This window comes from Coptis chinensis, chromosome 1 (assembly GCF_015680905.1).
Source record: "Coptis chinensis isolate HL-2020 chromosome 1, ASM1568090v1, whole genome shotgun sequence".
Classification (NCBI taxonomy): domain Eukaryota; kingdom Viridiplantae; phylum Streptophyta; class Magnoliopsida; order Ranunculales; family Ranunculaceae; genus Coptis; species Coptis chinensis.
In genome coordinates, this window is record NC_141456.1 from 2,125,528 (window position 1) to 2,153,418 (window position 27,891).

The 27,891-nt window shown below is 35.3% G+C and overlaps 2 protein-coding genes and 1 pseudogene across 3 annotated transcripts; 2 read left to right on the forward strand and 1 right to left on the reverse strand.

Moving 5' to 3' along the window:
- Positions 1 to 13,985: 13,985 nt before the first annotated feature.
- LOC147521218 (F-box protein At3g07870-like) lies at positions 13,986 to 16,702 on the reverse strand. Of its 2 annotated transcripts, none has more exons than XM_086598907.1 (4): positions 15,101 to 16,702; positions 14,933 to 14,989; positions 14,722 to 14,815; positions 13,986 to 14,301 (listed from the first exon to the last, which is right to left on the reverse strand). In XM_086598907.1, exons 1-3 carry the CDS (start codon positions 16,624 to 16,626, stop codon positions 14,743 to 14,745), a joined length of 1,656 nt encoding a protein of 551 aa, XP_086455033.1. In that variant the 5' UTR covers positions 16,627 to 16,702; the 3' UTR covers positions 13,986 to 14,301; positions 14,722 to 14,742. The 2 variants fall into 2 exon arrangements, with proteins under 2 accessions (XP_086455033.1, XP_086455069.1); XM_086598943.1 differs by having other exon boundaries at positions 14,164 to 14,298.
- A 634-nt stretch (positions 16,703 to 17,336) lies between these two features.
- Positions 17,337 to 20,755, forward strand: LOC147521219 (D-cysteine desulfhydrase 1, mitochondrial-like). Its single transcript, XM_086599002.1, has 10 exons — positions 17,337 to 17,507; positions 18,042 to 18,107; positions 18,260 to 18,454; positions 18,554 to 18,664; positions 18,820 to 18,911; positions 19,216 to 19,311; positions 19,561 to 19,618; positions 19,885 to 19,998; positions 20,155 to 20,252; positions 20,355 to 20,755. The coding sequence occupies exons 1-10, from the start codon at positions 17,379 to 17,381 to the stop codon at positions 20,557 to 20,559; spliced, it is 1,164 nt and encodes a 387-aa protein (XP_086455128.1). The 5' UTR covers positions 17,337 to 17,378; the 3' UTR covers positions 20,560 to 20,755.
- Positions 20,756 to 24,569: 3,814 nt separating this feature from the next.
- On the forward strand, positions 24,570 to 25,254 carry LOC147521220 (sugar transport protein MST8 pseudogene; annotated as a pseudogene).
- The last annotated feature ends 2,637 nt before the right edge of the window (positions 25,255 to 27,891 follow it).

Genomic DNA, 27,891 nt, shown 5'->3' on the forward strand with positions numbered 1-27,891 from the left:
CAATATGGAAAGTTTGGAAAGAGAGAAAACAGAGTTAGAGAGACTATTATTTATTATTGTATGTCTTTCTATATCAACAAACTCTTGAGAATTAACTGACGTAGCAAGCAGAGAGATTTTAATTGCAGTATTTTTTTGGAGCAATACACACGCATTACTGTTTGATGAGTGCCACGTCAGTTTGTTCAAAAGAGTTTGTTCATATAGAATTTTTGTTATTATATTTCTAGAACTTCCTCGCGACAAGTCCAACTAAGTGACTTGTGAGTGTGGAGACTTCAAAAGTCTGCTCACTGCCGTGTCAAGTTCTCACAAACCAACAACGTCTTTGTTTCTTATTATGATAAACAAAAGCCCATGAAGTCTATGCAATTTTGGTTTTTAATTATATATATATATACTTCTCTGCACAATCAGCAGAGAGAAGTTCCCTGTATATGCCTTCCTTTTACACAACGGTAATTTTTTTTTTTATCATCATTGTGTAAATGTGTTTTACCATGCAAATGCAATAGTATTCAATGTCAATAATGTGGTTGTGACCAAGTGAACCCAAAACAATTTAAAATTATCAACACCGTTCTGGTAATCTTTGGCATTGCAACTGAAATAACGCTCAAGTTATTAGTCCTCATTTGGGCTCTATAGTACCAAAATTTTCCCTAATTTTGTGATTTTTTTGTTTTTTTTATGTTGAGTAAGTTATAGTTTTCGAGTTGTAGCTAGTCAGGATATCGACCAAATTTACTAAATTGATTAAGTCATGATTGGTTGTTATACAAGAAGGAAAAAAAAGAGCAAAAAAATGGAGATGAGAGGTAAAACTATCCATGACAGATCAGCAAAATATTATACCAAGTCAAAGATCTGGGCTACCACAAGAATATCCCTATAGGGATGAGTGTTCCGAGACCGTTGGATCCGAAATTCAACGGTCTGAAAATCAAAAACAAAAAGGAAGAGAGAGAATATGGGTTTGTTTTTTATTTTCGGACAACGGTCTCGGCTGGCGTCCCTATGAGGATATCCTCGGGGTAGACAAACTCCCAGGTCAAATTGGTATACAGTAACTCAAGGCTCTGTGCGTCATTGACATGGCATTAAATGGAAATTAAAGTAATTTTCATATGAGTTCGTCTATCCCGAAAATATCTTTATAGGGACGCCAGCCCAGCTGAGACTGTTGGATTCGAGATCCAACGGTCCGAAAATTAAAAACAACAAATCAAAAACAAAAAAGAAGAGAGAGAATATGGATTTGTTTTTTATTTTCGGACCGTTGGATCCGAACACTCATCCCTATAGAGATACTGTCGTGGTAGCCCAGATCTGTTCATATTCTAGTTGCTTTTTAGCTGGTGTGAAAGGTAAAAAAAGTAAAAACATTGGTTTGTGCTTATTTCTCACTACATGGAATCAGTCCAAGTCCTCATTTCTTGTCAAAAAAACAAAACTCAACTCCGTGATAGGATAAAAAAATTAGCCAACAAGAAAGAAAGCTCATCAGGCCAGAATATTTCAGGCCTATAGAGAGGAGGGTGTAATAGTAGGTAAATCTGATGGGGAATCAAAGCTGTCTTCTCTTTTCAGACGAAATACTATTCTTTCCCATCATCTCAAAAAAATTCAATGTAGCTCGTTTTCATCATGTCATTTAAGGGTGGAATTCGAGCTAAACAAGCCGAGCTTTACCATACTCAAGCTCGGCTCGCTAATTACACGAGCTTTAAATTGAGCTCGAGCTCGGCTCATATAGTAAACGAGCGAGCTCGAGCCGAGCTTAAACGAGCCAAGCCCAAGCCGAGCTCCGAGCCCTCGGTTATTTTACACTATAAATATGCTATTTGAACTAAACGAGCCGAGTTTCATCAAGCTCATTTGTTACACGAGCTTTTATTTGAGTTCAAGCTCGGCTCATATAGTAAACGAGCGAGCTCGAGCCGAGCTTAAACGAGCCAAGCCCAAGCCGAGCTCCGAGCCCTCGGCTCAAATTCCACCCTTAATGTCATTCATAGGTTTGGCAGCAGCAAATGGGCTAGCTAACCAAGTACTTAACGAGTTTTAACTTTTAAGACGGTGCCGACTTTTGAAAATCAAAACATTAAGTTTCACAGCTAAGACTACGGCTATATTCTTATTCTTTTTCTCTCTCTTCGTATTCTAATATGAGTCCTGATGAGGAGAGATCTCTCCTCGAGAAGGAGCGCACATAATTGACAACCGTTAGATCAGAATCTAATCTCATCTGAAAAAGAAAACAAATGTTTGACTGTGACGTGCCTGCGATGTCAAGTTAAAGTGAGAAACAAAACAATTTAAAAAGGAAAAAAACATAAAAATAAGAGCACACCATACGACCTGTGCACCATAGATTTAGCCTAAAAAAGCACTTCTTTAGTGCGCGAGATGTATGGTGCGCAGGTAATGTAGACCTTTGGATCAGTACTTTTGTCATGCAATACACACGCACCCCTTGGTATGAGTGGCCCAGATTTGACAGCACACCATACGACCTGTGCACCATAGATTTAGCCTAAAAATAAAGGATAGAGACTTTGGCCCTCCTCTTCTTTGCTTCGTCTCTTTTCCAAGGCCGAAAATTTCGGACGACAAATCGATATGTCGTCAAGATATTTCATTTTTTAAGCAATCTGAAATTGAAATATTCGATATTTCACAGTCGAATATTGATATAATTTCAAACTAATATATATCGGGTTTTCTGATATATCGATATATATCGACCGATATATCCAATTTTGACCGCCAACTTTGACCGATGTTTGACTAATTTTTTATTATTTTTATGATATTTCTGATATATATCACTATATATTGATGATATTTCCTAATATATTGACACATTTTTTTTACCAATCAACAAAAAAAAATATATCGTCCGATATATAGACATTTTCGATATATTTCATTTTTTGAATGGTCTGAAATATCGCCCGATTTTGAAATATTAGGCCTTGCTCTTCTCAACTTTTATTGCCTCATTCTTCTCAACTTTTATTCCCGTTACAATCCGATGTTGAACAGTAAATTAAGACCGAGATTATTAAGACCTTATCATCATGCGGTTTAAGCTTAATCGGGGAGCAAGTTAAAGAGTTTATAGCGATTAATCAAATTAATTGCAATTAATTGGGGATTAATCGGAATTAATCGCCTTAGTTAACCTAAAATACATATGTCACATATAAGTGATATAACAACCTAAAACAAAATAAAGTCAAAAAACTATAAGCCTGAGTGGTGGAGTGCTAGCTGGTCTAAAAATTTTATTTGGTGGTTTTTCACTTTTTACAGTTTTGATTATTTTTCCTCGGTGAAGCGAAATGTTTTTTGTGGACTTTTCTTTTTTGGGTTTTTTTGTAGACTTAAATTTTTAAAAAAACAAACAAAACCTATAAACCTATTAATCGACGCTTTTTTTACACTGATTTTCCGATTAATCGTCGATTAAGCGGAAGAAATCGCCTGTTTTATGGCACCCGCTCAGACCTCTAATTTTTTTCTTGATCGGATCGGTCGAGGCATATAGCTTTATCGCCGATTAATATTATTGAAGGTATTAGTTCGATCAAGTAAATTAGCTTAACGGTTTGTCGTGATTTCATATATATTGATGGTCGATCCGAGTTTGAGCGGTACCATAAAGCGGGCGATTTCTTCCGCTTTTAATCCGAGTGGCCCAGATTTGACAAAGACACCATATTTTGTGCACCATAGATTTAGCTTAAAAAAAGAGCACTTCTTTAGTCTTGAGATGTATGAATGCGCATGTAATGTGAACCTTTGGATCGATTACTTTTTGTCATGCAATACACACGCACCCCTTGGTATGAGTGGCCCAGATTTGACAAAGACACCATACGACACATTGCACCATAGATTTAGCCTAAAAATAAAGGATAGAGACTTTGGCCCTCCTCTTCTTTGCCGTCTCTTTTCCAAGGCCGAAAATTTCGGACGACAAATCGATATGTCGTCAAGATATTTCATTTTTAAGCAATCGAAATTGAAATATTCGATATTTCACGATCGAATATTGATATAATTTCAAACTAATATATATCGGGTTTTTCGATATATCGATATATATCGACCGATATATACAATTTTGACCGCCAACTTTGACCCGATGTTTGACTAATTTTTATTATTTTTTCGATATTTCGATATATATCACTATATATTGATGATATTTCCTGATATATTAACACATTTTTTTTACCAATCAACAAAAAAATATATCGTCCGATATATTTCATTTTTTGAATGGTCTGAAATATCGCCCGATTTTGAAATATTAGGCCTTGCTCTTCTCAACTTTTATTGCCTCATTCTTCTCAACTTTTATTCCCGTTACAATCCGATGTTGAACAGTAAATTAAGACCGAGATTATTAAGACCTTATCACTGTGCAGTTTAAGCGCTAATCGGGAGCAAGTCGCTCGAAGAGCTTATAGCGATTAATCAAATTAATTGCAATTAATTGGGGATTAATCGGAATTAATCGCCTTAGTTAACCTAAAATACATATGTCACATATAAGTGATATAACAACCTAAAACAAAATAAAGTCAAAAAACTATAAGCCTGAGTGGTGGAGTGCTAGCTGGTCTAAAAATTTTATTTGGTGGTTTTTCACTTTTTACAGTTTTGATTATTTTTCCTCGGTGAAGCGAAATGTTTTTTGTGGACTTTTCTTTTTTGGGTTTTTTTGTAGACTTAAATTTTAAAAAAAAAACAAACAAAACCTATAAACCTATTAATCGACGCTTTTTTTACACTGATTTTCCGATTAATCGTCAATTAAGCGGAAGAAATCGCCTGTTTTATGGCACCCGCTCAGACCTCTAATTTTTTTCTTGATCGGATCGGTCGAGGGGCGCATAGCGCTTATGCGCCGATTAATATTATTGAAGGTATTAGTTCGATCAAGTAAATTAGCGAACAATTGTCGTGATTTCATATATATTGATGGCTGATCTGAGTTTGAGCGGGTACCATAAAGCGGCGATTTCTTCCGCTTAATCAACGATTAATCGGAAAATTAGTATAAAAAAAGCGTTGATTAATAGGTTTATAGGTTTTGTTTGTTTTTTTATTAAATTTAAGTCTACAAAAAAACCCAAAAAAGAAAAGCCCACAAAAAACATTTCGCTTCACTGAGGAAAAATAATCAAAAGCTGAAAAAAGTGAAAAACCACCAAATAAAACTCTTAGACCAGCTAGCACTCCACCACTCAGGCTTATAGTTTTTACTTTATTTTGTTTTAGGTTGTTATATCACTTATATGTGACATATGTATTTTAGGTTAACTAAGGCGATTAATTCCGACTAATCCGATTAATCGCTATAAACTCTTGGAGCGACTTGTTCCCGATTAGCGCTTAAACTGCACAGTGATAAAGTCTTAATAATCTCGGTCTTAATTTACTGTTCAACATCGGATTGTAACGGGAATAAAAGTTGAGAAGAGCAAGGCCTAATATTTCGAAATTAGGCGATATTTCAAACCCTTCAAAAAATGAAATATATCGGAAATGTCTAAATATCGGATGATATATCTTTTTTGTTGATTGGTAAAAAAATGTGTGAATATATCAGAAAATATCGTCGGTATATAGCGATATATATCGGAAACATCAAAAAAATAATAAAAAATTAGTCAAACATCGATCAAAGTCGGCGGTTAAAATCGGATATATCGGTTGATATATATTGATATATCAGAAAACCTGATATATATCGGTTTGAAATTATATCAATATTCGGCTGCGAAATATCAAATATTTCAATTTCAGATTGGTTAAAAAACGAAATATTTTGGCGACATATCGATTTGTAGTCCAAAATTTTCAGCTTTGGAAAAGAGACGAAGCAAAGAAGACGAGGGCCAAAGTCTCTGTCCTTTATTTTTATGTTTTTTCCATTTTAAATTGTTTTATTTCTCACTTTATCTTGACATTGTCAGGCACGTCACAGTCAAGTATTTGTTTTCTTTTTCAGATGAGATTAGAATGTGATCTAACGGTTGTCAATCATGTGCGCTCCTTCTCGAAGAGAGATCGATCTCTCCATCAGGACTCTTCTAATATATCTTTGTTTGGTCTTTTTGTGAAACTGTCTGAAAATACCTGTAAAAATATCGCTGAAACGTCTATCTGTCTCCTCTGTCCCTATTCAAAGATCATCATCTACTGCAGACGTTTCAGAACACTCCAAAGCATAGTACAAAATATCAGGATATGGGTATTTATCGATATTCAATTTCTGGATATGTATCGTGGATATATCCCCCTCTTTGAAGATATTTGACATTGTTTATATATCTCTGAACATATCGTGATATTTATATATCTTTTTCTGGAATATGGATAGATATCTCCAAATATCGGAATATATCAGGATATTTTGTACTGTGCTCCAAAGCAAGGGTCTTGTTTGTAATTAAGCATCAACATTAGAAGACAAGACTTAATTGATTGTGTTGTTTGTTGGACAATGCATTCCACGTCATCAAAGATTCATAAACACCAAAGTGTTTTTATGTTTACACAATTCAAAAACACATATTATTCAATATGGCAAACCAATTTAAAACAAATTGGTGATAAGTAGCATAATTCTAAATTTGTATATATAGAGAGTAATTCTCATGGACAAAAATGTTGAAAAAGTAACTATCAAGGACACTTTTTTATTTTTGTAACTCATAAAGACCAGGTAGATGAAAGATCAAGTATACTTTTGACGTTAAATAAAAATGGATCGGATAAATGAAATGTCAAGTATATCCCTAATGCAAAATAATTAACTTCCCGGCCCAGACGAAACGACCCGGTGTATTTAGTATGAACATTGAATGTTCATAGTCCTTGGGTATGAACATTCAATGAGGTATGAACATTCGATGTTCATAGTCCTTGGTCCTTTGGGTATGAACATTCAATGTTCAGTCTTTGGGTATGGATATTGATTGGGTATGAACATTGAATGTTCACAGTCCTTTTGGTATGAAGGACTATGAACAATCAATATATTGTATAAAGTACATTCACCTATTTGGATATGAACAATCATTGTTCATACACCAGCAGAAGGTATGAACACTCATTGTTCATAGTAAAATGACAAAAAGGGTAAAATCGGAAAATATTTATTTTAAATCCGGGTCATTTGTCCTAGAGGGTTATTTTCACGGAAGGATATAATTGACATTTAAAAAAATGTAAAAAGGCAGGGCCAACTTATTTTGTCCTTGAGAGTTACTAATTTTGAAATAGTGGGTTCATGAGTTACTTTTCTCCAAAATTTGTCCTTGTGAGTTACTCATAAAAAACCGTGTCCTCTAGACTTCATTTTTCCCAAAATTGGGTATTTGACAAATTTCTTGTTTTATATATTATTGCATGACTTTAGATATACAATATGGGATTATAATCTCAGCGTGCCCCTCACGTGTGGATGAATCTTAAACCTAACGTGTAGACAATTTTTAAACGGATGACGCGGAGTAACATAAACTCTTTACATAAGCAAATAATGATGTTATTAAGTTTAATGTTGGTGGTGTTTTGCTAAGAAATATAGGGGTTTTTTACTATGGATTTTTGACATTTTGACTATGGATTTGTGTTTAGAAATTGCATATGTGAATTTGTTGGTGTGGTGTGCAAAAATATTGGACTCCATACAAATTATATTGTTGAGTGCATAGGCGGACCCAGTGTATAGGCAGGGTATTCAAGTGAATACCCTCAAGTTTCTCAAAAAAAAAATAAAAAAAAATAGTGGGCTTAAATGTTTAATATTTAACTTAACCCATTAGTATTTAGCTAAAAAAAAAAAAAAAAAAAGGCTCATTAGTTAATGATTTTTAACATTTTGGATTATGGACTCTGTAAGACTGTAACGTAGGCCAAGTCCACACTTTTACTTTTACTCCAATGAATAATTCATTTTTTTTTTTTTTCTAGTAAACTTCTCAAATATTTTCGATTTATCAATTACTTTATCTATTACTTGGACATTTTCTCATATTCATTTATCAAACCATCTCGAATTCTCAATTCAATTTCTCGCGGGTATCATTTTGCTTTTTGAAATCATATGTTTATACTAATTAATTTTTATGTATTTATTTATTTTACATAACACTAAAAAAAAATCGTTGTTGAATTTCCGACTTAGCTTGAATACCCTCGACGAAACTCTGGGTCCGTTCTGGCTGAGTGTTTCGCCATTTTAGAAGATATGGAATATGCTTGCAAAGAGATTGGAAATAGTTGTGGGTAAAATTTGACTTGGCAACTACTATAACATGACTTCGGTAGGTCGCAAATCCCATGGTGCACGTAACAAAGATGAGAAATTTGTAAGAAATGTCTAAAAGCTACTATAAATTAACTCCAACTTATTTTACATACTTATTTTATGTTAACTTAAGTAGTTACTTTTTAGAGAATTACTATATATATATATATATATATATATGATTTAAAACAGCCGCAACTTCACCTACAAAATGATTTAAAACCTAATATTTTGTGCATATGATCTACTAACCATAAAAAACATCTCTGCAAAAATTCAACTCGTTTGATATCTTCTAACTTAGCTAAAAATTATTGTCCATTTTTGAAAAATATCAACATTCATCACAACATTCTATGGTACGTGCTTCAATTCTTCGAGTCCACCATTCAACTTAGCCACATAAGTAATAAAGTCTGCCTAAGCATTCTTTGAATTTTCCAAAACATGAAAATCGAAAATAAGATGTGGGTGCAACTGTGCAAGTCACGTGATTGCTTTTTAACGGCTAAATCGAGCTTCGTAGAATCCGATTTAACAGATAGTACCAATTGTAAAAAATTGAAAGTATGTTTTATTTTTAGGCAAGAAAAATAATACATTGTATTTAATATAAAAAAACTGCAAAGTACGTTGTATTTTCAAGTCATTATGTCATTGCAAAAACTAGACATTTCTGGACTGTTATATATTTTTCAAAAATGGACAACAATTTTTATCTAAGTTAGAAGATATTAAACGAGTTGAATTTTTGTAGAGATGTTCTTTATGGTTAGTAGATCATATGCACAAAAGATTGGGTTTTAAATCATTTTGTAGGTGAAGTTAGGTTGTTTTAAATATATATATATATATATATATATATATATATATATATATATATATATATATATATATATATATATATATATATATATCAGATAATTTTTTAAAAAAATAGCTATTTAAGTTAACATAAAATAAGTATGTACGTAAAACTTCACCTACAAAATGAATTCAAAACTAATTTTTTGTGGTTATGAAGTACTCACCATAATGATTATCTTCTCAAAATTTCAGCTAATTTGAAAATCTCTAACATGGATAAAAATTGTTAACATCTTTAAAAAGAAATCTAACGGTCCATAAATGTTGAGTTTTTGTAATCATTTTTTGCCAATGTTAGAGGTTTCCAAATGAGCTGAAATTTTGTAGAAATAATCTTAATATTGAGTATATTATATCCACAAAAAAATAGGTTTGAATTCATTTTGTAGGTGAAGTTTTACTTACGGATTTATTTTAAAGTTAACTTAAGTAACTACTTTTTAGAGAATGATATATATATAGGCCCGATCTTAGAAGTACATACTTATTTTAAAGTTAACTTAAGTAACTACTTTTTAGAGAATGATATATATATAGGCCCGATCTTAGAAGTACATACTTATTTTAAAGTTAAAATAAGTACGTAAGTAAAACATCACCTAGAAAATGAATTCAATTCTAATTTTTTGTGGGTATTACCTACATACCATAAAGATCAACTCCACAAAATTTGAGCTCATTTGGAAACCTCTAACCTAGCTAAAAATTGTTGTCATATTAAAAAAGAAATCTAACAGTCCAGAAAATAGTATTTTTACAATTATCTTTTGCCTAAGTTAGAGATTTCCAAATGAGTTGAAATTTTGTAGAGATGATGTTTATGGTGAGTAGATGATATCCACAAAAAATTAGGTTTGAATTCATTTTTTAGGTGAAGTTTTACTTACGTACTTATTTTAACTTAAAATAAGTATGTACTTTTAAAATATATATATATATATATATATAGGGGTGAGATAGAGGCACATTCACTGTAGCCACATTCTGGGCACAGTGAATCCACACCATCAATCTGTGGCCAATCCAACAGACATAGTCTATTCTAAATTACCAAATCGAAATAAATGAAATTTCAGAAAAAACAAATTTTGCTAAACTAAAAACGAAATAAATAAAAAAAAATCGATCGAACCTTCTTCTCCAAAATTAGATCGATAATTTTTCTCTCCTCTCCAAAATTCACGAGTGGGTTCTCTCTTTTCGATTTGTGTACTTCTTTTGCTCGAGGTAATTTCTCTATTTCTCATTGCCACATCGAGTGGGTTGGTATATTTTACATTTTTAGCTTAATCCATGACTGTTTGTTTGTTTGTTGATTTGCATGTTAGTATTGTGTGTTAGATCAGAATTTGAATATGTTTTGATAGATTTTCAAATTTTGGAATCTGATTTGGATGTTTTAGCTTAAACTGCCTTAGGTAGGCCAAGATATAAAAATCCTATTTTGCGCACTAGATTAAGAGCTGTCATCATTCACAGTGGTATTCCAAGAGAACTCCGTATCTCTTTAATTGCCAATAATGTAACTCTTGAACCTTATGTCTCTCTAATTTCTTTGATTTTTTGTTTACTTTACACTTGCATTGGCTAAGCGATCATACGATCACTTTCGGTCGACCTGCATCATTATATTTCTATACTTTTATAGTTACCATCACCTGTTTATCACATACACTGTAATCATGTCTAATATTTGGCTTATAGAGGACCCAGAGAAAAGAATATCCACATAGCTTAGATCATATGATACATCAATACTGAACATGATGTGATGTTGGCAGTGTTGATTTCTATATGACACTGCTGCAATGGTATGATCAGGCTCGGTGAAAATTTATTGCTCAACACCTGCTTGTTCTTCTATGAAAGTCTGAAACTTTGTTTTCTCATTTTCCCTTTTAAAGTTCAATGCACACATTATTCCTTATGCAATTAGATAATCCTGATGGGTGGAATACAGTTGCTTGAAGGTGAAGACAGAAAGGCATCAATAAAGCAAACTATGCTAGAAAATATGCCCCTCCATTCGTGAGTTTTGGTTTTATCAACAAAGGAAATCATGCAGACGAGGGAGGCTTACGAAAATTTGGTGTGTTTATAACTTCACGCTTTCGATCCGGTGAAAGAGGCAAGAAAAGGGTTAAGGTCAATATCATCTCCTAATGATAGGTCGATTCGTACTTTACCCCACCTTTCCTCGATATAACTCTTGTCCACCTAGTGGAGCTTCGAACTTGGTTGAGTGTCTTGTTAACCGAACTGGGCGGCTTTTTATCTGGCGATGGATCTAGTTTTACGGAGAGAGTTTCAAAGGCGCATCAAGTTCAAATAGTTTAACCGGCAGATCTGTGTATGCCTCGGCGGAATTGAAATGTTACTAGAGATCGGTTCGGTGTTAGAGGGAGCTTTTTTTATAATCAGATGTTAAATTCCTGGGCGGAAGCTGCGACAACAAAAAAGGAAGCTTTTTCTGAGCTACTGAAGCGTAGAAGATTAGAACATGAAGCTGTGGAAGCTATAAATAAGGTTGTCTTCTCCAAAGGAAATTTAACATTTATAGAGAGTGGCTTCCACAATTGGTATTTTTTGGCAGCTAGATTAAGAGCTGTCATCCTTCACGTACAGTGGTATTCTTTCTAGTCTGAGAGTCATGTTTATGTTAAGGGGGCCCTTATGTTAAATGGAACCTGTCAGAACTTTGTTCTGTGAAGTTTATTTTGAAGTTCATTTTGGAACCTGTCAGAAATTTTCATTTTTTCTGTCAGAAATCTTTGCCCGTCAGGCTGTATGTTAATGAAACTTGTGAAGCTATGTGTTCCCTATATGCAGATGGAGCCACATAAGTTATGTCCATGTACATGCTTGAGGCGGAGCCACATAAGGACAAGAAGGCGGGCGAAATGTTAGGCAAAAAACTGGGAGAAATCAAATGATGTGCCTCCTGAATAATCTTAAAACATTCAAATCTATATTCAGAATAATAGGAAACAATATAAAACTCTATCACCAGTAAAATGACTGACCACATGTCAAATAATCCAAAAAACAACTCTTACAATTAATACCCACCAACAGCAGTTCAATAGGATTATATCAAGTTTGGTAATCGGCTTAAATCAAGCTAGTCTAATAGCATCCCAAAACAACAGAGCAAAACTAATTAAAACAAGCTAGTCTATATCAGGATTGTACTCCTTTCTCTAATAGCATCCCAACAACCTTTCTCTTCACAGCATATTTGCCGCAAAACTTGCAGAAGTACTTTGCATGCTGACTAACTTCCATCTTCTTAATCTGCTTTCGCAAACTTGCACCATAACGGGCACCATATTTCCCGACGATACCTGCCTTCTTTGCCCGCTTAGTCATTGTTAGAGATGGAGGCTAGGTTTTTTTTTTTTTTTCTATTGCAGAGTTTTGTTTTTTTTCTGCTGGAGATGGAGGGTAGTCATAATGGACTTATGGTAGCTCTTATATCGGTCGAGTATAGGCTGCGGTGATCGGATAGTCTTCCTTCACAATGGGATCACTCATCGATATGCAAAATCGATAGGCAAAAATCACGGGTAATAAACTTTCACTCGGCTGAAAAATCGATATGCAAAATGTACGAGTAGAGTCGGATGCTACTGATGGTCCTGGAGACCAATGAAGGTTCTATGCTTTGAAAGCTCAAAGGAAGATTTGAAATGAGTAAAAGCAAAATTACAATGATTTAAATACTTGAAGGCATTAAATAGAGAAGTCGATGTGGTAATGAGAAATAGAGAAATTACCTCAAACGAAAGAAGCACCACAAAAAAAAGAGAACCCCTTTCGTGAATTTTGGAGATAAGAGAAAATTCTCGATCTAATTTTGGAGAAGAAAGTATCGATTTTTTGTTTATTTTTGTTTTATATTTCATAAAATTTTTTTTTCGAAATTTCGTTTATTTCGATTTGGTAATTTAGAATAGACTATGTCTGTTGGATTGGCCACAGATTGATGGTGTGGATTCACTGTGCCCAGAATGTGGCTACAGTGAATGTGCCTCTATCCTAACCCATATATATATATATCAACTTCACCTACAAAATAATTTAAAACCTAATTTTTTGTGCATATGATATACTAACCATAAATAACATCTCTACAAAAATTCAACTCGTTTGATATCCTCTAACTTAGATAAAAATTGTTGTCTACTTTAAAAAAAATATCTAACAGTCCAAAAATGTATAGTTTTTGCAATCATCTTTTGCCTATGTTAAAAATTATCAAACAAATTGAATTTTTATAGAAATATTATTTGTGGTTAGTAGATCATATCCACAAAAGATTAGGTTTTAAATTATTTTGTAGGTGAAGTTGTGAGTTGTTTTATATTTGGTCCTTATTTAAGATAATTTTTAGTCCTAATATATTTAAGATCCGGAGTTTTACCATCATAATTGAAAGCATAAATATATATATATGCAAAATCCCTACAAAACTACAAATACACTATATGATAGCCGGGTATTTAGGAACCCCTCTCCACTTTCGAGTAGGCAATTTGTAATCTCCATAGTTTCTCAATTTCGAAATACCTCCCTCACAAAAATTAGAACAAACCCCCTATTTATTAATAATTTAGAAAAACCTCTCTAATATAACTTAAATTATATAATTATCCCCAATTTCCCTCGCTAATATTAGAACAAACTCTCTTTTATTAATAATTTAGAAAAACCTTTTTAATGTCACTTAAATAACATAATTATTCCCTATTAAAAAAATAGATGAGCCTTTCCTACATAATTACAATTAGAATCCAAAAAAATCATGTTAACTATTGAACTCGAGGTACCGGTTTCAAGATTTTAAGACTTTAGAAAAAAAAAAAAAAACCCAATGCGCAGCATGGTTTGCATATTTGTATAGATATAGCAGTACAACTCAGTTTTTAGTAATGTTCATGTGCAAGTTGAACTGCGCAAACAAAACATGTATCACATAGGAATATGCAGAGTGGAACACAAACAAAAGCACTGCATCACCAACTACACTACACTCAGGCACTAAAGCTCCAATGAATCATCTCTTCAGTCTCTTAAACTCTTCATCTGGTCCCAAAAGACTGCTGCAAATGAATATATAAATATAAATAACAAGTAATACAATCGAGCAATTTCACAAAGTTATCGATGGTAATTAAACCATTACAGCATTAGGTTATATTCTATAAAAACAAAAAAACGTAACACATAATGATTCTTATAAACCAAAACTATCAGCTTGATGTCCAGTCAAACCCCGCCACTGCCAGGGCCGAGGCTCTTCAGCATTTAGCCTAATGGTTTCACTAAACATCATAATTCAGAACATGCATTCTACTTATCACCTACAATGTATATATACAAAAGATGCGTACTAAACCAAAAGCTGACGGAATTATAATACATAACAATTTCCTATGTCAATCTAGAAGTACTCATTTAAGCACGAACAATTCTTATACGAAAATGGAACGAGAAAAATGTAACTCTTGTGGGAAACATACAGCAATGAGAGACTGGCATAATCAGTGTTCTTCAAACCAAAGTCGTCTCAACTGCTCGTTCAACTTCCAACCTTCTATATCAAACTCAGGGTTGCTGCACAAAGTAAATCCAGATTAAATAAGAACTCTCAAAATTCACAAGGTATTTGTAAAGTAAGTTACAGCGATATTATACAGAATTGAACACCAACAATTGAGTCAAAAAACTTACCGTGAAGTAACCGACTTCATGGTTCCATACCATCTCCCAGAATTAACGCAGTTCTTGCTGCAAATGAACATAATAAGAGGAATTATGTGTTAAGCTAGCCAAGCTTAAACAGAAGTCTTGGCAATTTATCTTCTAAGACATGCAATAAAAGCAAGTTGTTTCCCTTACCTGGTTGCTGGTTCAACAATACCCCTGAGTGATATAAAGGTCCCCACATGAGTGATCACATCAAACTGTGGTGGAATATGGCTAATCTTGAGCTTCCGAAAACGTTTCCTTGTTGGTTCATAATAAACCATAGCTTTACGATTAACCACCAGCAAAATATTTCCATTCTTCATCAATTTTACAGGCTTAAAGAACACGTCACTAAAGCCCGACACTTTCCGTGAAATGACATATTCCTTTGTCCAAGAGTCCCTTACCCCATATTCCTTCATTACCCAAACTTCGCAGCGATCATCAGACAAATGAGAAAACAAACACAAATTTCCTCCCAGTTCCCCTAATTGCAGCTCACATTCCTCACAACTCTCACTATCTGGGTTGTAATCAGGAGGCAGTTGGATGATTTGGAACTCCTCTTTTCCCACATCAAAAGCAATAATGAGTTCAGATTCATCATATTCAGATGCCATCCAATGAAGAGCTCCTTCGACAAAGACCTGAGTTGCTCTCCTAGGACAAGGGTAAGGAATTTTTCCCAGTTTTCTCCATTTGCCGGAACCAATTGTATACACCTCAGCCTCTAATCCGCGATTACACATGAAATCGAATATGGTTCTTACCACCTTATACTCATTAGCACTCTGATCAAACCCAATCCCAGATGCAATTTGGTAACCCATCCCCTTGTTCGACAATGGCAAAGTGATATACTCTCCAATAACTGGATTACAAACATAAGCTGGATCACAGAAAACTGGACTTGCCAAACAAACCAACCCATTACACGAGCCCACAACGTCGTATTTGAGATCAGAGCACTTAAGATCAAGCTTAGGTGGCATAAATGGGGGATTCACAAGATTCCCCTTCTCAATATTATCATCCTTTTCAGGCTCCAGTATCACAATTTCACTAAAATTGGAAATGTCATTCAGTTCACACAGAAGATATGCACTAACATGAATCAAAAGACTAGTGTCGTTCAAGGCGTGGGGCTGTCGTTGAACTTGAGTTACTTTGTGATGGTGCATTTTAACGAAACGTGGGTGGTGAACTATCGTACGCCAAGTCTTACACACGCACCTGCAAACCGCTAAGGGTTTGATGGGGAGTCTTGAAATGATATCTAAAAAGATATCCAACGGAAATTGAAATAATGCTTGGCATCTTTTTTTCCCTCCTTCTTTCACATAGGCATCAAGATCTTCGACCATTTCGAAAGCAAAAGAAGATTTTTTCTCAACATTATCTCCTTCTATAACAAAGCTATGGTAAGAAGGATCAAAGGGGTTACTGTAATCATCATACGTGTCGTAGTCGTAACACTCGTAAGGGTCAAAAGGTAGATCATCATCTGAACCATCCATAAATGGGCCTTGGAAGAAATTTGGTTGGAAAGCAAAGTTGTTAATGTTGGTTGGGTTAGGGACATTGTTCCTACTGGTACTAGTGCTGGTGCTTGGGTTTAGGTTTGCAATTGTTAGGTTTTTCTTCTTTGGTCTCCTACGATTTTTCTTAGGTGGCATTTTGAGGAAATGAGTGAAGGGGGGGGAAATGGAGGATGGTAGGGTTTAGGGTTTAAATAAGTGAGGACACTGGTGGTTCCGGGTCTATGAACTTGACACTAATTTGAAGTCCATGGGTTTGAAAATTGGTTGGGTCAGGCTTGAATATGTTTATATATACATTGCAATAGACCATGCAGCATTTGTAGATTAAAAGTTGGAACTGTAACTCTGTAAGGTTTGGATTCAATTCCACAGAGATGTGGAGGCATATTTGTCATATTGACGTCAGAGAAGAAGATTGAGGTCACTGAAGAATATTTTATGCCGAGTTGTTGGCCATATTTGTCATATATGTTAGTGTTAGACTGTTAGTGTATGGTGGTTGTGTTTGTATATGTAGAAATGACAAGTATAGTGCAAATCCGTATTGAGAGAATTTTGATCTCATGTCTTTTAAAGTGAATCATCTCTATATCCATTTCCTACAAACGGCGAAAAGTTGTCTTTTGGACCCTCATATTCTGTTTATTAGTACTTCGAATAACGTCTTGACTGAGTGCCCTGATGCAAATTTAAGAAATTTTGTCCTATGCATACCCTCGTTATTGCTTCCATGCTTGGCACTTTGGCAGCTGTTTTGGTTGGCGGACATCTCAATGAAATTCATCTGGTTTTCTTCTTCATGTCGTTGTTATTATCATGACGACGTCTAACAGAAATTGTACGATATAATGTGAGAGAACTTGGTGGCTGGTGCGTGAGAGAGAGAGATGGGTGAAGTAGCGAAGTCAGTAGCGAAAGTAGAAGAGGGGTTTCTGGGATTAATGAGACCTTACAAACCTCCAAGTTGGGCCCTTCATCTCAACCCAATTCCTTCTCACGTCTTCTCACTCGCACATGTTAGTCCTCATTTCTCCAGTCTATAAATCTTTGTTCTCATGTCACGTATAAAGTCTTGAACTTAAAACAAGCCACTGGCCTGGAAGCACACGAGGCAAATTACTTAGGAGCAAGTACCCAGTATCAAAAATTGCGTTACCGTCTTATACGCTCTATTGGGCTCGTTATGCCACTATGCATATCGTGAATACGGTTTTGTTAACGTTTTTGACAGTGGGTACTCGCTTCAAAGTAGTGCTTTAGAAATAGAGATTGAAACAGCTTGGGATGCTAACACAATATTGCCATGCATTCTGCTTTTATATGTTTTTTTTATAGTTTCTCCATTTTGTTGCGCAACACAACAAAATGTAGGATAAACTTCGATGCATAACTCATTAGTTAGTCCATTTTTTAACACAGACATATGTCTACCTGATTTCATCATTCTTGTTGTACACATTCCAGTGGAAGAATATTGGACTCACTATAATCAGCTTGGTGAATCATTTTATATGTGTAATCCATATTTATGTTCATAACTGGTGCTGCAGGTTCCTACTCCCATTCACAAATGGAACGTCCCTGGAACACCAGCTAACACAGAAGTCTATATAAAGGTAGCAAGGCAATACTTGGTTAATACATAATAATGTACTGTACTTTTCTGTAGTGAAAACACACTGCATATGACAATGTAAAATTTTCGTTCCTTGGAAAAATATTGTCACTTCTTTTCTTAGTGACAGAATCGCATATATTGATATCGTAGAGAGAAGATCTTTGTGGAGTTCAGTTGAGTGGAAACAAAGCTAGGAAACTGGAATTCTTGTTGGCAGACGCTGTTTCACATGGCTCAGATTGTGTTATTACAATGGGAGGCATGCAAAGCAATCATTGTCGCGCCACTGCTGTCGCAGCCAGATATTTGAACTTAGATTGTTTTCTCATATTGTGCATGTACGAGGTCAGTCTACAGTTTGCTCATTCAAGCTTAAGGTATAACGTATGTAGCCATGTTGGTTACGAATATGTGTGACAATTTCGTTTATCAAATCCATGACAGTCCCAAACCGAAAGAGATCCAGGTTTAGCAGGAAACCTTCTAATTGAAAGGCTGGTGGGAGCACATGTCGAAGTAGTATCTTGGGAAGCTTTTGCCAAATACGGGAGCTCGGTATGTGATATACTTGCACAGCACATCACATTTTTCAATTCTGATTTATTTTCAATCCATATCAGGTCTTTAATTAATACAATTTACACTTGACTAGCCAAACAAAAGTTGTGTAACAGATATAACCAAATATATCAATCTTTGTTCTGTTGCAGGGACTGTTGAACTCATTGAAAAAGCAGCTAGAAAAAAATGGAAGAAGGCCTTATATCATCCCAGTTGGTGGATCAAATTCATTAGGGACATGGTGAGCCAACATTTTAATATCTAATAACAGTAGTTATTTTACAGATGAACATGCTGAAAGAATTAAAATTGTTATATGTGGTTATTACTTGGCTATTGTCATCAATATGGCTGTTAACGAAAACTTAAAGAACAGAGAAATGACTGAAGAACAAAGAATTTCTAGGACAAAGGAAGTAAGGAACCATATAAGGAGTCAATTTTAACAAGAGCCATCTACAAGATGTGATCCATTTAGTAATGTAGTGCTTTGAAATTTATTGTACAAACTGTCGATCTCGGATAATAGGCTGACTGTTTTACAGGGGTTACATTGAAGCAGTTCGGGAAATAGAGCAGCAACTTCAACAGCCAGAGTTTGATGAAATGACATTTGATAGCATTGTTGCTCCTTGTGGCAGGTTATTGAATATTTTTGGTACTAATTTACAGTTTAACACCATATGATTTGCTAAACATATTGGCTTGAAATATGTCTATCAATATGTTGGGATCTATATACATAACATTTATCACAAACATATGGTACTAGCATACAGGTTTCTATGCAAACAAATGATCATGAATAAAGCATGACACATCTTGAACTTGCTGAATCTTAATAGAGATTCATTCTGTAGTTGATTATTGTTTATTTTTGTGAAGTTCAGTTCAGGGACAGTTGTGGGCCTGTCACTAGGATCGTGGCTTAGTACATTGAAGGCAGAGGTATTTGTTTTACTATGCATATGCTCCACTACAAAAAAATTATCAGGTTAAAGCTCTCGCTCCTTAGGTGTTGCTGGACATCTGGAAGGTTTGCCATGACTTGAGTTTGCTGTAACTTTGAGGCAATGAGAGGGCTAAACAAGTGGAACCCTTGATTTTGCCATTTTCTCCAAACCATGTTTTGCAAGTTATATCTGCAACAAAAGTCCTAGAAAACAACCTTGTGTGCATATCCTGATTCTGATCCCAAGTTTACTGTATATTAGGTTCAAGCGTTCTCTGTTGGAGAGGAGGCTGACAACTGCTATGCATATGCCCAACGCATACTTGATGGACTTCAAGCCGGTCTCAAGTCGCGTGATTTGCTACACATACAAGACGTGAGATAATATTTTTGACTTGTAACTGAAAATGTGCAAAATAAGGCCATGGTTGAACGATTTATAACTTCCATGTCAAGTATTGAATAGGCCGGAAACTGTCTTTTGGTAGCTATCCAAGTGTTTACGTAACTCTAGCTCTAAACTTTTATACAGGCAAAGGGCCTTGGATACGCCTCTAGTAGCACTGAAGAGTTGGTCTTTATAAAAGAGGTGGCTGAAGCAACAGGAGTCATACTCGATCCTGTGTACAGGTAACAATCCATCTTATCTCTTTTGCAGTTTTAAGAGAGAATAATGGCACCCAACTAACTGATAGTTTTGAAATTTTATATTTACTGACCATTATGTTTTAGTGGAAAGGCGGCATATGGATTCGTGAAGGACATGAGGGAAAATCCTAAGAAGTGGGAGGGCAAAAGAGTGCTCTTTATACACACTGGAGGAATCTTCGCGCTGTATGACAAAGCTACCAAAGTCATGTCAAACATGGTGGGTAGATGGAAAAGGATGGATATCAATGAGTCCATTCCTCTTAAGGATGCGTCTGAATGCTGGTAATTCTAGCTGTGAGGCCTTTGACACGGGAAGTAGACAATATATATACATGTAAAGTTTGCTCTCACCAAAACTCTGTTTGTATTTTGTATTCTTCATTGTTTGTCAAGGTTTGAATTGCTTTTTTTTTTCGATAATTTGGTTTTTGGTTTGAATTGCTTAGCGTACAATGTTATGGTATCAGAACATATTTTCCTGACTTTGACTGACCCGAATACTTGCCTAAAACATGTCGTTATGACACTACTTGCATCAATCTAATAAGTGACCATATAATCTTCTCCACAACAACTCCATCAGGACACAAACTTTTAAATTCTTTGCTTGTTCTGGTTTGGGCAGATTTCAAAATGTTTAGAAGAGTTATTAGTGTTTATGGGGTGTTTGGATCCTATTTATTTATTGCCAAAAAAAGCATTTATTAGTAAAAAAAATTTTTTTGAAAAAATAAATGCGTTTGGTCTCTATTTAAAAAAAATATAGTTTTTATCCAAAAAAAAACACTTTTTTGGTCCCAAAAACTTGTTTTATGATAATGAGGTAAAACTTGTTTTTCAATGGGTCATTGGGAATGGGAACAAGATCGATTTGCGAGAGATAGATGGATTAACAATCAATCCATTCAGACAATGCTAGGACTCCCAGCATACAGCCTGAATACATGTAAGTCAAAGGTCAGCTCTATCATAGAAGGTGATACATGGAACATCCCCTATACATTAGCAGTCATCCTTGCTAACAATGGAGTCACAATATCTAATCTTGTAAGACCTGATGTCTCTGTGGAGGATAGGAGAGTGTGGGTACCCGATCTTGAAGGTAACTTTAAGGTTAAGTCTGCTCGTGAGGTGATCAGAATGAAGACACAGAAGGTTGGATGGTACCGATACCTATGGAATTCCTATATCCACCCTAGAGTTGCTGGAAATGTGTGGAAACTTCTTTGTAAGTGTGCTGCAACTGATGATGTGGTACAAAAGAAAGGAGTCAAACTAGTTTCAAGATGTTACATATGCCACAATACGAATGAAGACTTGAACCATCTGCTATGGGATTGTCCACTGGTGCAGGAACTATGGAACTAGATTCGAGGGCGTTTTTTCTGCAGCAGAAATTTCAACAATCTGTCAGACAGTGCTGAAATGATGAAGGGTTGCAGCCCTTTGATCAGAAACTTATGGATAGCTGCTTTAATAGGTGGCATGATGGTGTTATGGAAAACTCAAAACAAGGTGGTGTTTGAGGATGCCATGTCTTCGATTGTTTTCTGCAAACAGATTGTAAGAGCGGAGGTGCATCACACTTCAGTACTTTCACAGGGTTACATATGCCATATACTCTAATGCACAGGAGAGTGACATCTTAACGACTTGGCAGGTTGCTACAAGACTAAGAAGGACTCCAAGAATTAAAGATTGTAAATCCCCCCCTCCCGAAGGTAGCATTCTCAAGCTGAACACTGACGGGTTCTCTCTCGGTAACCCAGGACCAACAGCCATTGGAGGTGTTTTCAGAAATTCAGCAAATGAAGTAGTGTTGGTTTTTAGCAGAAACAAGCTATATGGCTGAATGCAAGGCAATCGTGGAAGGTGTGGAAATAGCAGTGGAAAGGGGCTGGAATCAACTGTGGATTGAGTCGGACTCAACCTCTGGTATTTGTGCTTTCAAAGCTAATTCCTTACCGTGGCAGCTTCAGTCAAGATGGAACTTCTGCAAGGAAAAGATAGGTAACATCGCCATGACCACGACTTGGAGGGAAACTAATTTTGTAGCCGACACCATGGCCAAGTATGGTTTTACTTTAGGAAAACCCCTTTTCATATATAAATGGGAGGATCCTATGGTGACCTATTTTAGATTTGAAGCATAGCCACGTTTTTGTAAGGGAAGCTCATAGGCAGCTTTCCTAGTGGTTCATTGTACCCTGTACATTCTCTCCCAATTTCTAATACATTTTTAGCTTACCTTGCAAAAAGAAAAGTAAAGTATTCCACTAAATAATCAAATCTTAAAATGGTTCTCCAAATTTTATCCGCTGATGAACTACTGATAAATAAGACAATGTGTTGGAGATTGTAGTCAGTAAGGGTCAGCTGTCTTCCCTACCTGAACAATTCGTTACTCAATACAGATAAATCTTAAATGATAATCTAAGTTTCGATCTAAAAACAGAGGTATACAGAGATAAACTCACAAAGAGTGAAACGAAGTATAGCTTTAGGATTCAAATTAGTATTATACTATCATGCCTATTATAACCACTATTAGTTTTCAACAATGGCAAAGGTCTAAAGTATCATTGAACTTTCTATTTATGTTGGATAACATATATGGGTTGGCGTAACTGTGAATATTCTCAGAGTACAAAGCATACATACTAATGTTAAGTCTAGAAAACGACACCTAAGCAAAACTTGTTTTCACTTGCCTTTGAGTTGCCAAATAAGCTTCCTCGAAGTAAGGCGAGCTAGCTTCTAAAAGCTAAAGCGTCCCTGAAGTAAAATTTCCCATGCATTGCCCAACCCTCTCTCTCCCTCTCCGAATAAGGAAGAAGAATCGCCGGTCATTCCCAACTCAACCCAGGGAAGGCCCCAAACAAATATATCTAAAATCCAGCCCAACTTAATCCATGGCCCATGAAGCCGAAAATACATAAATACACAAGGATTTGCACAGCCAAGTTTTCTTCCAAATAATTCGCCACACAGACAGCATTAATTTGTTTTTAAGTGTCCAATTCTTGGCGGTGGTTGGAGACTTGGAGTTGTAATACAACATAAACTGATAAGAACTTATACAGGACACTGGATGGTGCCTATAAATATTGAACGTAGTCTATCTCCATATACATATATTTTGGAGTTTTAAGTTTTCTCTAGCCATAGGGAGGGCCGGTTCTACCCTATAGCAAAATAAGCAGCCGGCCCGCAGTCCAAGGGACCCAATATATCCTAGCCCACCTACAATCATAAGTCCATTATTGTTTTATTGAAAAAAAAACTCACTATTTATTTTTCATTTATTTTAATCTGTTAGATAAACGGTTTTACATTGGAAAATTGGAAATTATAAAATCTCATTAAACCCCTTCGTTTCCCTAGCATTTTCGCTTTTCTCCAATAAATAAACAGGCACGCTTCCATAACTAATTAAACTTCTTCAACACCCTATGACAATTTATCAAATTGAAACCAACACTTTAATATTATTTATATCATTCTTTTGTCTTATTTGGTTTTTCTATATTGTTTAATTTAGTGTAGAATCTCTCTATCTCTCTTGTGTAATTCTTTGTTAAATAAATCTATTGAAATTTCAAGTTTGTGACATTGTTGTTTGGCCATGATCTGCTACGATGTTATAGGTGTAGGATATTTTTTTATTCTTCCACTCTTCCTCATGTATTTATGGTGTTTTGTTTTAGATCTCTGTGTATGTGAGGATCTCCCTCACAACACTCTTATGTTTTTACTTCACTTTGTATTTTTGTTTTTTTTATCAATAAAATTCAATTAAAATTTTTTGTGGAAAGACTATTCAATAAAGAATAAAGAAAATGTTAGGATCAATTTTGACAATAATTGTTACCTTCTAAATTTTTTGTTATAAAAAAATGTTTGTGGGGATCTATTCAAGAACAATAATTGTTATCTTTTTAAATTTTTGTTATATAAAAAAAATGTTTATAAAAAAAATGACTATTATTCAAGAAAGAAAAAAGAAAATGTTAGGATCAATTTTTACAATAATTGTTATCTTCTAAATTTTTTGTTATAAAAAAAAATTTGCGGGAGAGACTATTCAAGAAAGAAAAATGAAAATGTTAGGATCAATTTTTACAACAATTGTTATCTTCTAAATTTTTTGTTAAATAAACTAAGCGTTTGCATTCATATGAAATAACGTAAACAAATCATATCGATCTATAAGATGAACAATTTTATTGGGACTTTGCTTCGGGCCCCCGATTGCCTTGAGCCGCCTCTGCCTATATGTTAAGAAGATTGTACACTATGGCGGGTGGGGCTCTCTCATCCTCGTCTACTGATCATCATAAGCAATACCCTGGGAAGTTGACATGGTACGTGGTGATCACATGCATTATAGCTGGCTTTGGTGGCATGCTCTTTGGGTATGACCTTGGAATTTCTGGTGAGTTAGTTTATTGTACAAATCCTGTTATGTGTTCATCTTGTTTATGATTTTTTTTTTATGATTTCTTCAATGTAATCGATCTTATTCTATATGTAGGTGGAGTTACATCGATGCCTCCTTTCTTGAAGAAATTTTTCCCTGATGTTTATCGAAAAGAAGAAGGTATCGTGTCAACAAATCAATAATGTATGTTTGACAGTCAGATTCTGACCTTGTTCACCTCATCTCTATACCTCGCCACATTGGTTGGATCCTATTTCGCCTCTTATGTAACACGAAAATATGGGCGGAAGGTGTCCATGGTGTGCGGTGGTGTATGTTTTTGCATCGGAGCTGGTCTTACTGGGTTTGCTGTTCATATCCTTATGCTTATTATTGGAAGGTTGTCCCTTGGGGTTGGAGTTGGATTTGCAAACCAGGTAAATCTTCATATAACTTCGATGACTTGCTCACTTGCCTCATGTTACAACCTCTGTATTATATATTACAAGGAAACAGGTGAACTTAATATTCTATAAACAGGTTGAACTGATGTTGTTTTAGTTGCCAATATTTTTGGATAAATCCTGGCCGAGATATATTTGGAATAGACTTAATGTACTGTTATATGTATTAACTAATACCATGACTTGCATAGCGCTGCATTAGATAAAATAAAACACTCACACAGAGACAAAATAAAGAAGAAATACTACAAAACAACATTATATTGTATGTTGTATTGACAGAACATGAAAATAATTAAACTAAAGTAAAACCACCTCAGTCAATACAGCATACAATAAGATTTACACGTTTGTCCTAATTATTTGTAATTATATTTGTTACACGTGCATTAGATAAGATTTACCATTCATAAAGGACTTGCGACACAGCTTGTTACACGTTTGTCCTAATTATTTGTAAAATTCGTTTTCATTATCAATAAAATTTCCACTTAAAAAAACAAAAAAAAACGAATATTGCAAAAAAAAACACGGGCAGAAGTCAATAAATATAATTTGACAGACTTCTTCAATTGCAAAAAATATTATAAAAATTTAAATTTATATAGATAAAGAAAACTGTGTAAAGTAAATTTACATATAATAACGTCAACACAGCGGAAATTCAGTTCGGTCTCAGACTTGTTGTTGGAAACTATTGTTGGGCTTTGTCTTTGTGCCGTAATCCCTGTTGTTTGAATCCGGCAACTGATGGTGGCCAAGCCCACTATACTAATGGGCCTACTTTTCAGCCGAAAACTTGAATACATATATATTTTGGCCTAATTTCGTGATAACTAAACCATGCTGACGTTGACAGGTACTCTGTTTCTCCGCCCAAACACAAGTTTCTTCATCGCCAAAATTGTAAACGAACATCACCTCTCTCAAAGCCATAAATTGATGTTCCATGTCGCCATAAAACTAGTGCTCTTTGGTCCTTCGGTCATAGTGATCTTTAGTGAAGTTAACTTGATCTTAGCATCCTTGAAGATTAACACATGCAAGCTGTGGTTCAGTGCATTATTTATTTTCAAATATCCTAGTATTTCTCTCTTCCCATATCCAATAAAATAACCAATTTACGATCAGCTGTAGTGCATCCTTCTTTACCCCCTTGCCTGATGTCTTGTCCTTTATTGATCCAATCTAAAACTTCATGCCATGAAGTTGCTCTTGTTATGTCATACCCAGCCATTTTGGTCACTATACTCCATACTGACTTCGAGTAATAACACCCATGAAACAAGTGCTCCTCGATCATCCTCTGGTTCTCTCCAACAAAGAAAGTATATATCATTCCGAACAGTTCCCCATCGCACCAACTTCGTTAGAGTTTTCAAACCACGGTTCAAGGCCATCCATGTGATGAAAGAATGTCGTGGTATTCTGTTGGAGAACCAAACCCATTGATGCCAATTAACTGGAACCTTTGACTGCCTTATACAATGATCGATGGGTGTCTTTATGCACAAACTCCCCTGTTAGAGATGTTGTCGACACAATCTTACCTGCTTCTTCTCCTATTTGAACATCTAACTTGTTCCATTTGATTCACAATATCAGGTATGGTGTGGGACATGCCATTTGCCATCAGTTAGTTATAAAGTTCGAAACTGTAGCATTCATACCTACAGTGGACACATGCATGGATGCTTGAGTGAACTGCTCCTTCAAGATGCCTGCTGGGTGCCACAGGTCTAGCCAGAACCTTGTGTTAATTAAGCCCGTCGCCTATATGATGCAAGGTTATGTATGATGCCTTATTCCTTTCCTTCAATAGGTTCCTCCAGCTCCATGAGTAGTCACTTGGTATGTTCATATGCCATAGGTCTTTTTGTTTCACCAAGTGTTTTCTAATCCTCCAATGAACCCATAAGATATCCTTGTTGCTTATCAAGTGCTACAATTGCTTCAATTTGCAGTGTGGTTCATAGCTTCCAGCTCTCTTATCCCCAAACCCCCTTCCTCATAAGGAAAGCATACATTGGATCAATTGATTAAAGCATGAGAAGTTTCACAGTCTAGCCCACTCCATAAGAAGTTCCTGCATATTGTATTAATATCCTCGATGGTCTTTACAGGCAGCATAAAAGATGTCATTCAGTAGATGCTCAAGCTGTTAAGTATAGATTTAATCAATTGTAGCCTTCCAGCATATATATGATAAAAACTTACCTTTCCAGCTTTCAACTCTAGATGCTACCTTACTAATTAAAGGGGCACGATCCAAATAAGAGAGTCTAGTGGTGATCAGCGGTATACCGAGATATTTTACTGGAAGAACCCCTCTATTGGAATTGCACTATACATCTAATATGTGTTAGAATAGTTGTATGAAGACAGCAACTAAAGTAGAACAGAAGGAACAGTAGCAATGAAGAAACAAGGACAGGAGTAACTGGGAATAACCAAGACGCGGATTAGGCTGTCCTTAAGGAAAGATTTCGCCCCTTTCATGGTGCGAAAGCAAAAGCAGCGATGGCGTCTTCCTCACAGGATTCAATGGTTAACAATGACTGACTTTGCACTAAAACATACTACCCTCTAGAAGCGACAAATATAACTCTCTCAAGGTGATAGTAGTAAGAAAGAAGAATAATAGGGCGATTATGGTTTTGTTTTCTCGAGATGGATTTCGATCTGTTGAAGTTCATCCCTCTATGGACTCCTGATCCTATTTATAGAGGTTAGG

Excerpts from the sequence above, each read along its gene's own strand:
- LOC147521219 (XM_086599002.1), top strand. The coding sequence starts at position 17,379 with ATGGGTGAAGTAGCGAAGTCAGTAGCGAAAGTAGAAGAGGGGTTTCTG. Across the intron at positions 18,108-18,259 it reads ACACAGAAGTCTATATAAAG|AGAGAAGATCTTTGTGGAGT; the intron begins GTAGCAAGGCAA and ends TTGATATCGTAG. Across the intron at positions 18,665-18,819 it reads TTGCCAAATACGGGAGCTCG|GGACTGTTGAACTCATTGAA; the intron begins GTATGTGATATA and ends GTTCTGTTGCAG.
- LOC147521218 (XM_086598907.1), bottom strand. The coding sequence starts at position 16,626 with ATGCCACCTAAGAAAAATCGTAGGAGACCAAAGAAGAAAAACCTAACA. Across the intron at positions 14,990-15,100 it reads ATTGTTGAACCAGCAACCAG|CAAGAACTGCGTTAATTCTG; the intron begins GTAAGGGAAACA and ends GTTCATTTGCAG. Across the intron at positions 14,816-14,932 it reads ATGAAGTCGGTTACTTCACG|CAACCCTGAGTTTGATATAG; the intron begins GTAAGTTTTTTG and ends TACTTTGTGCAG.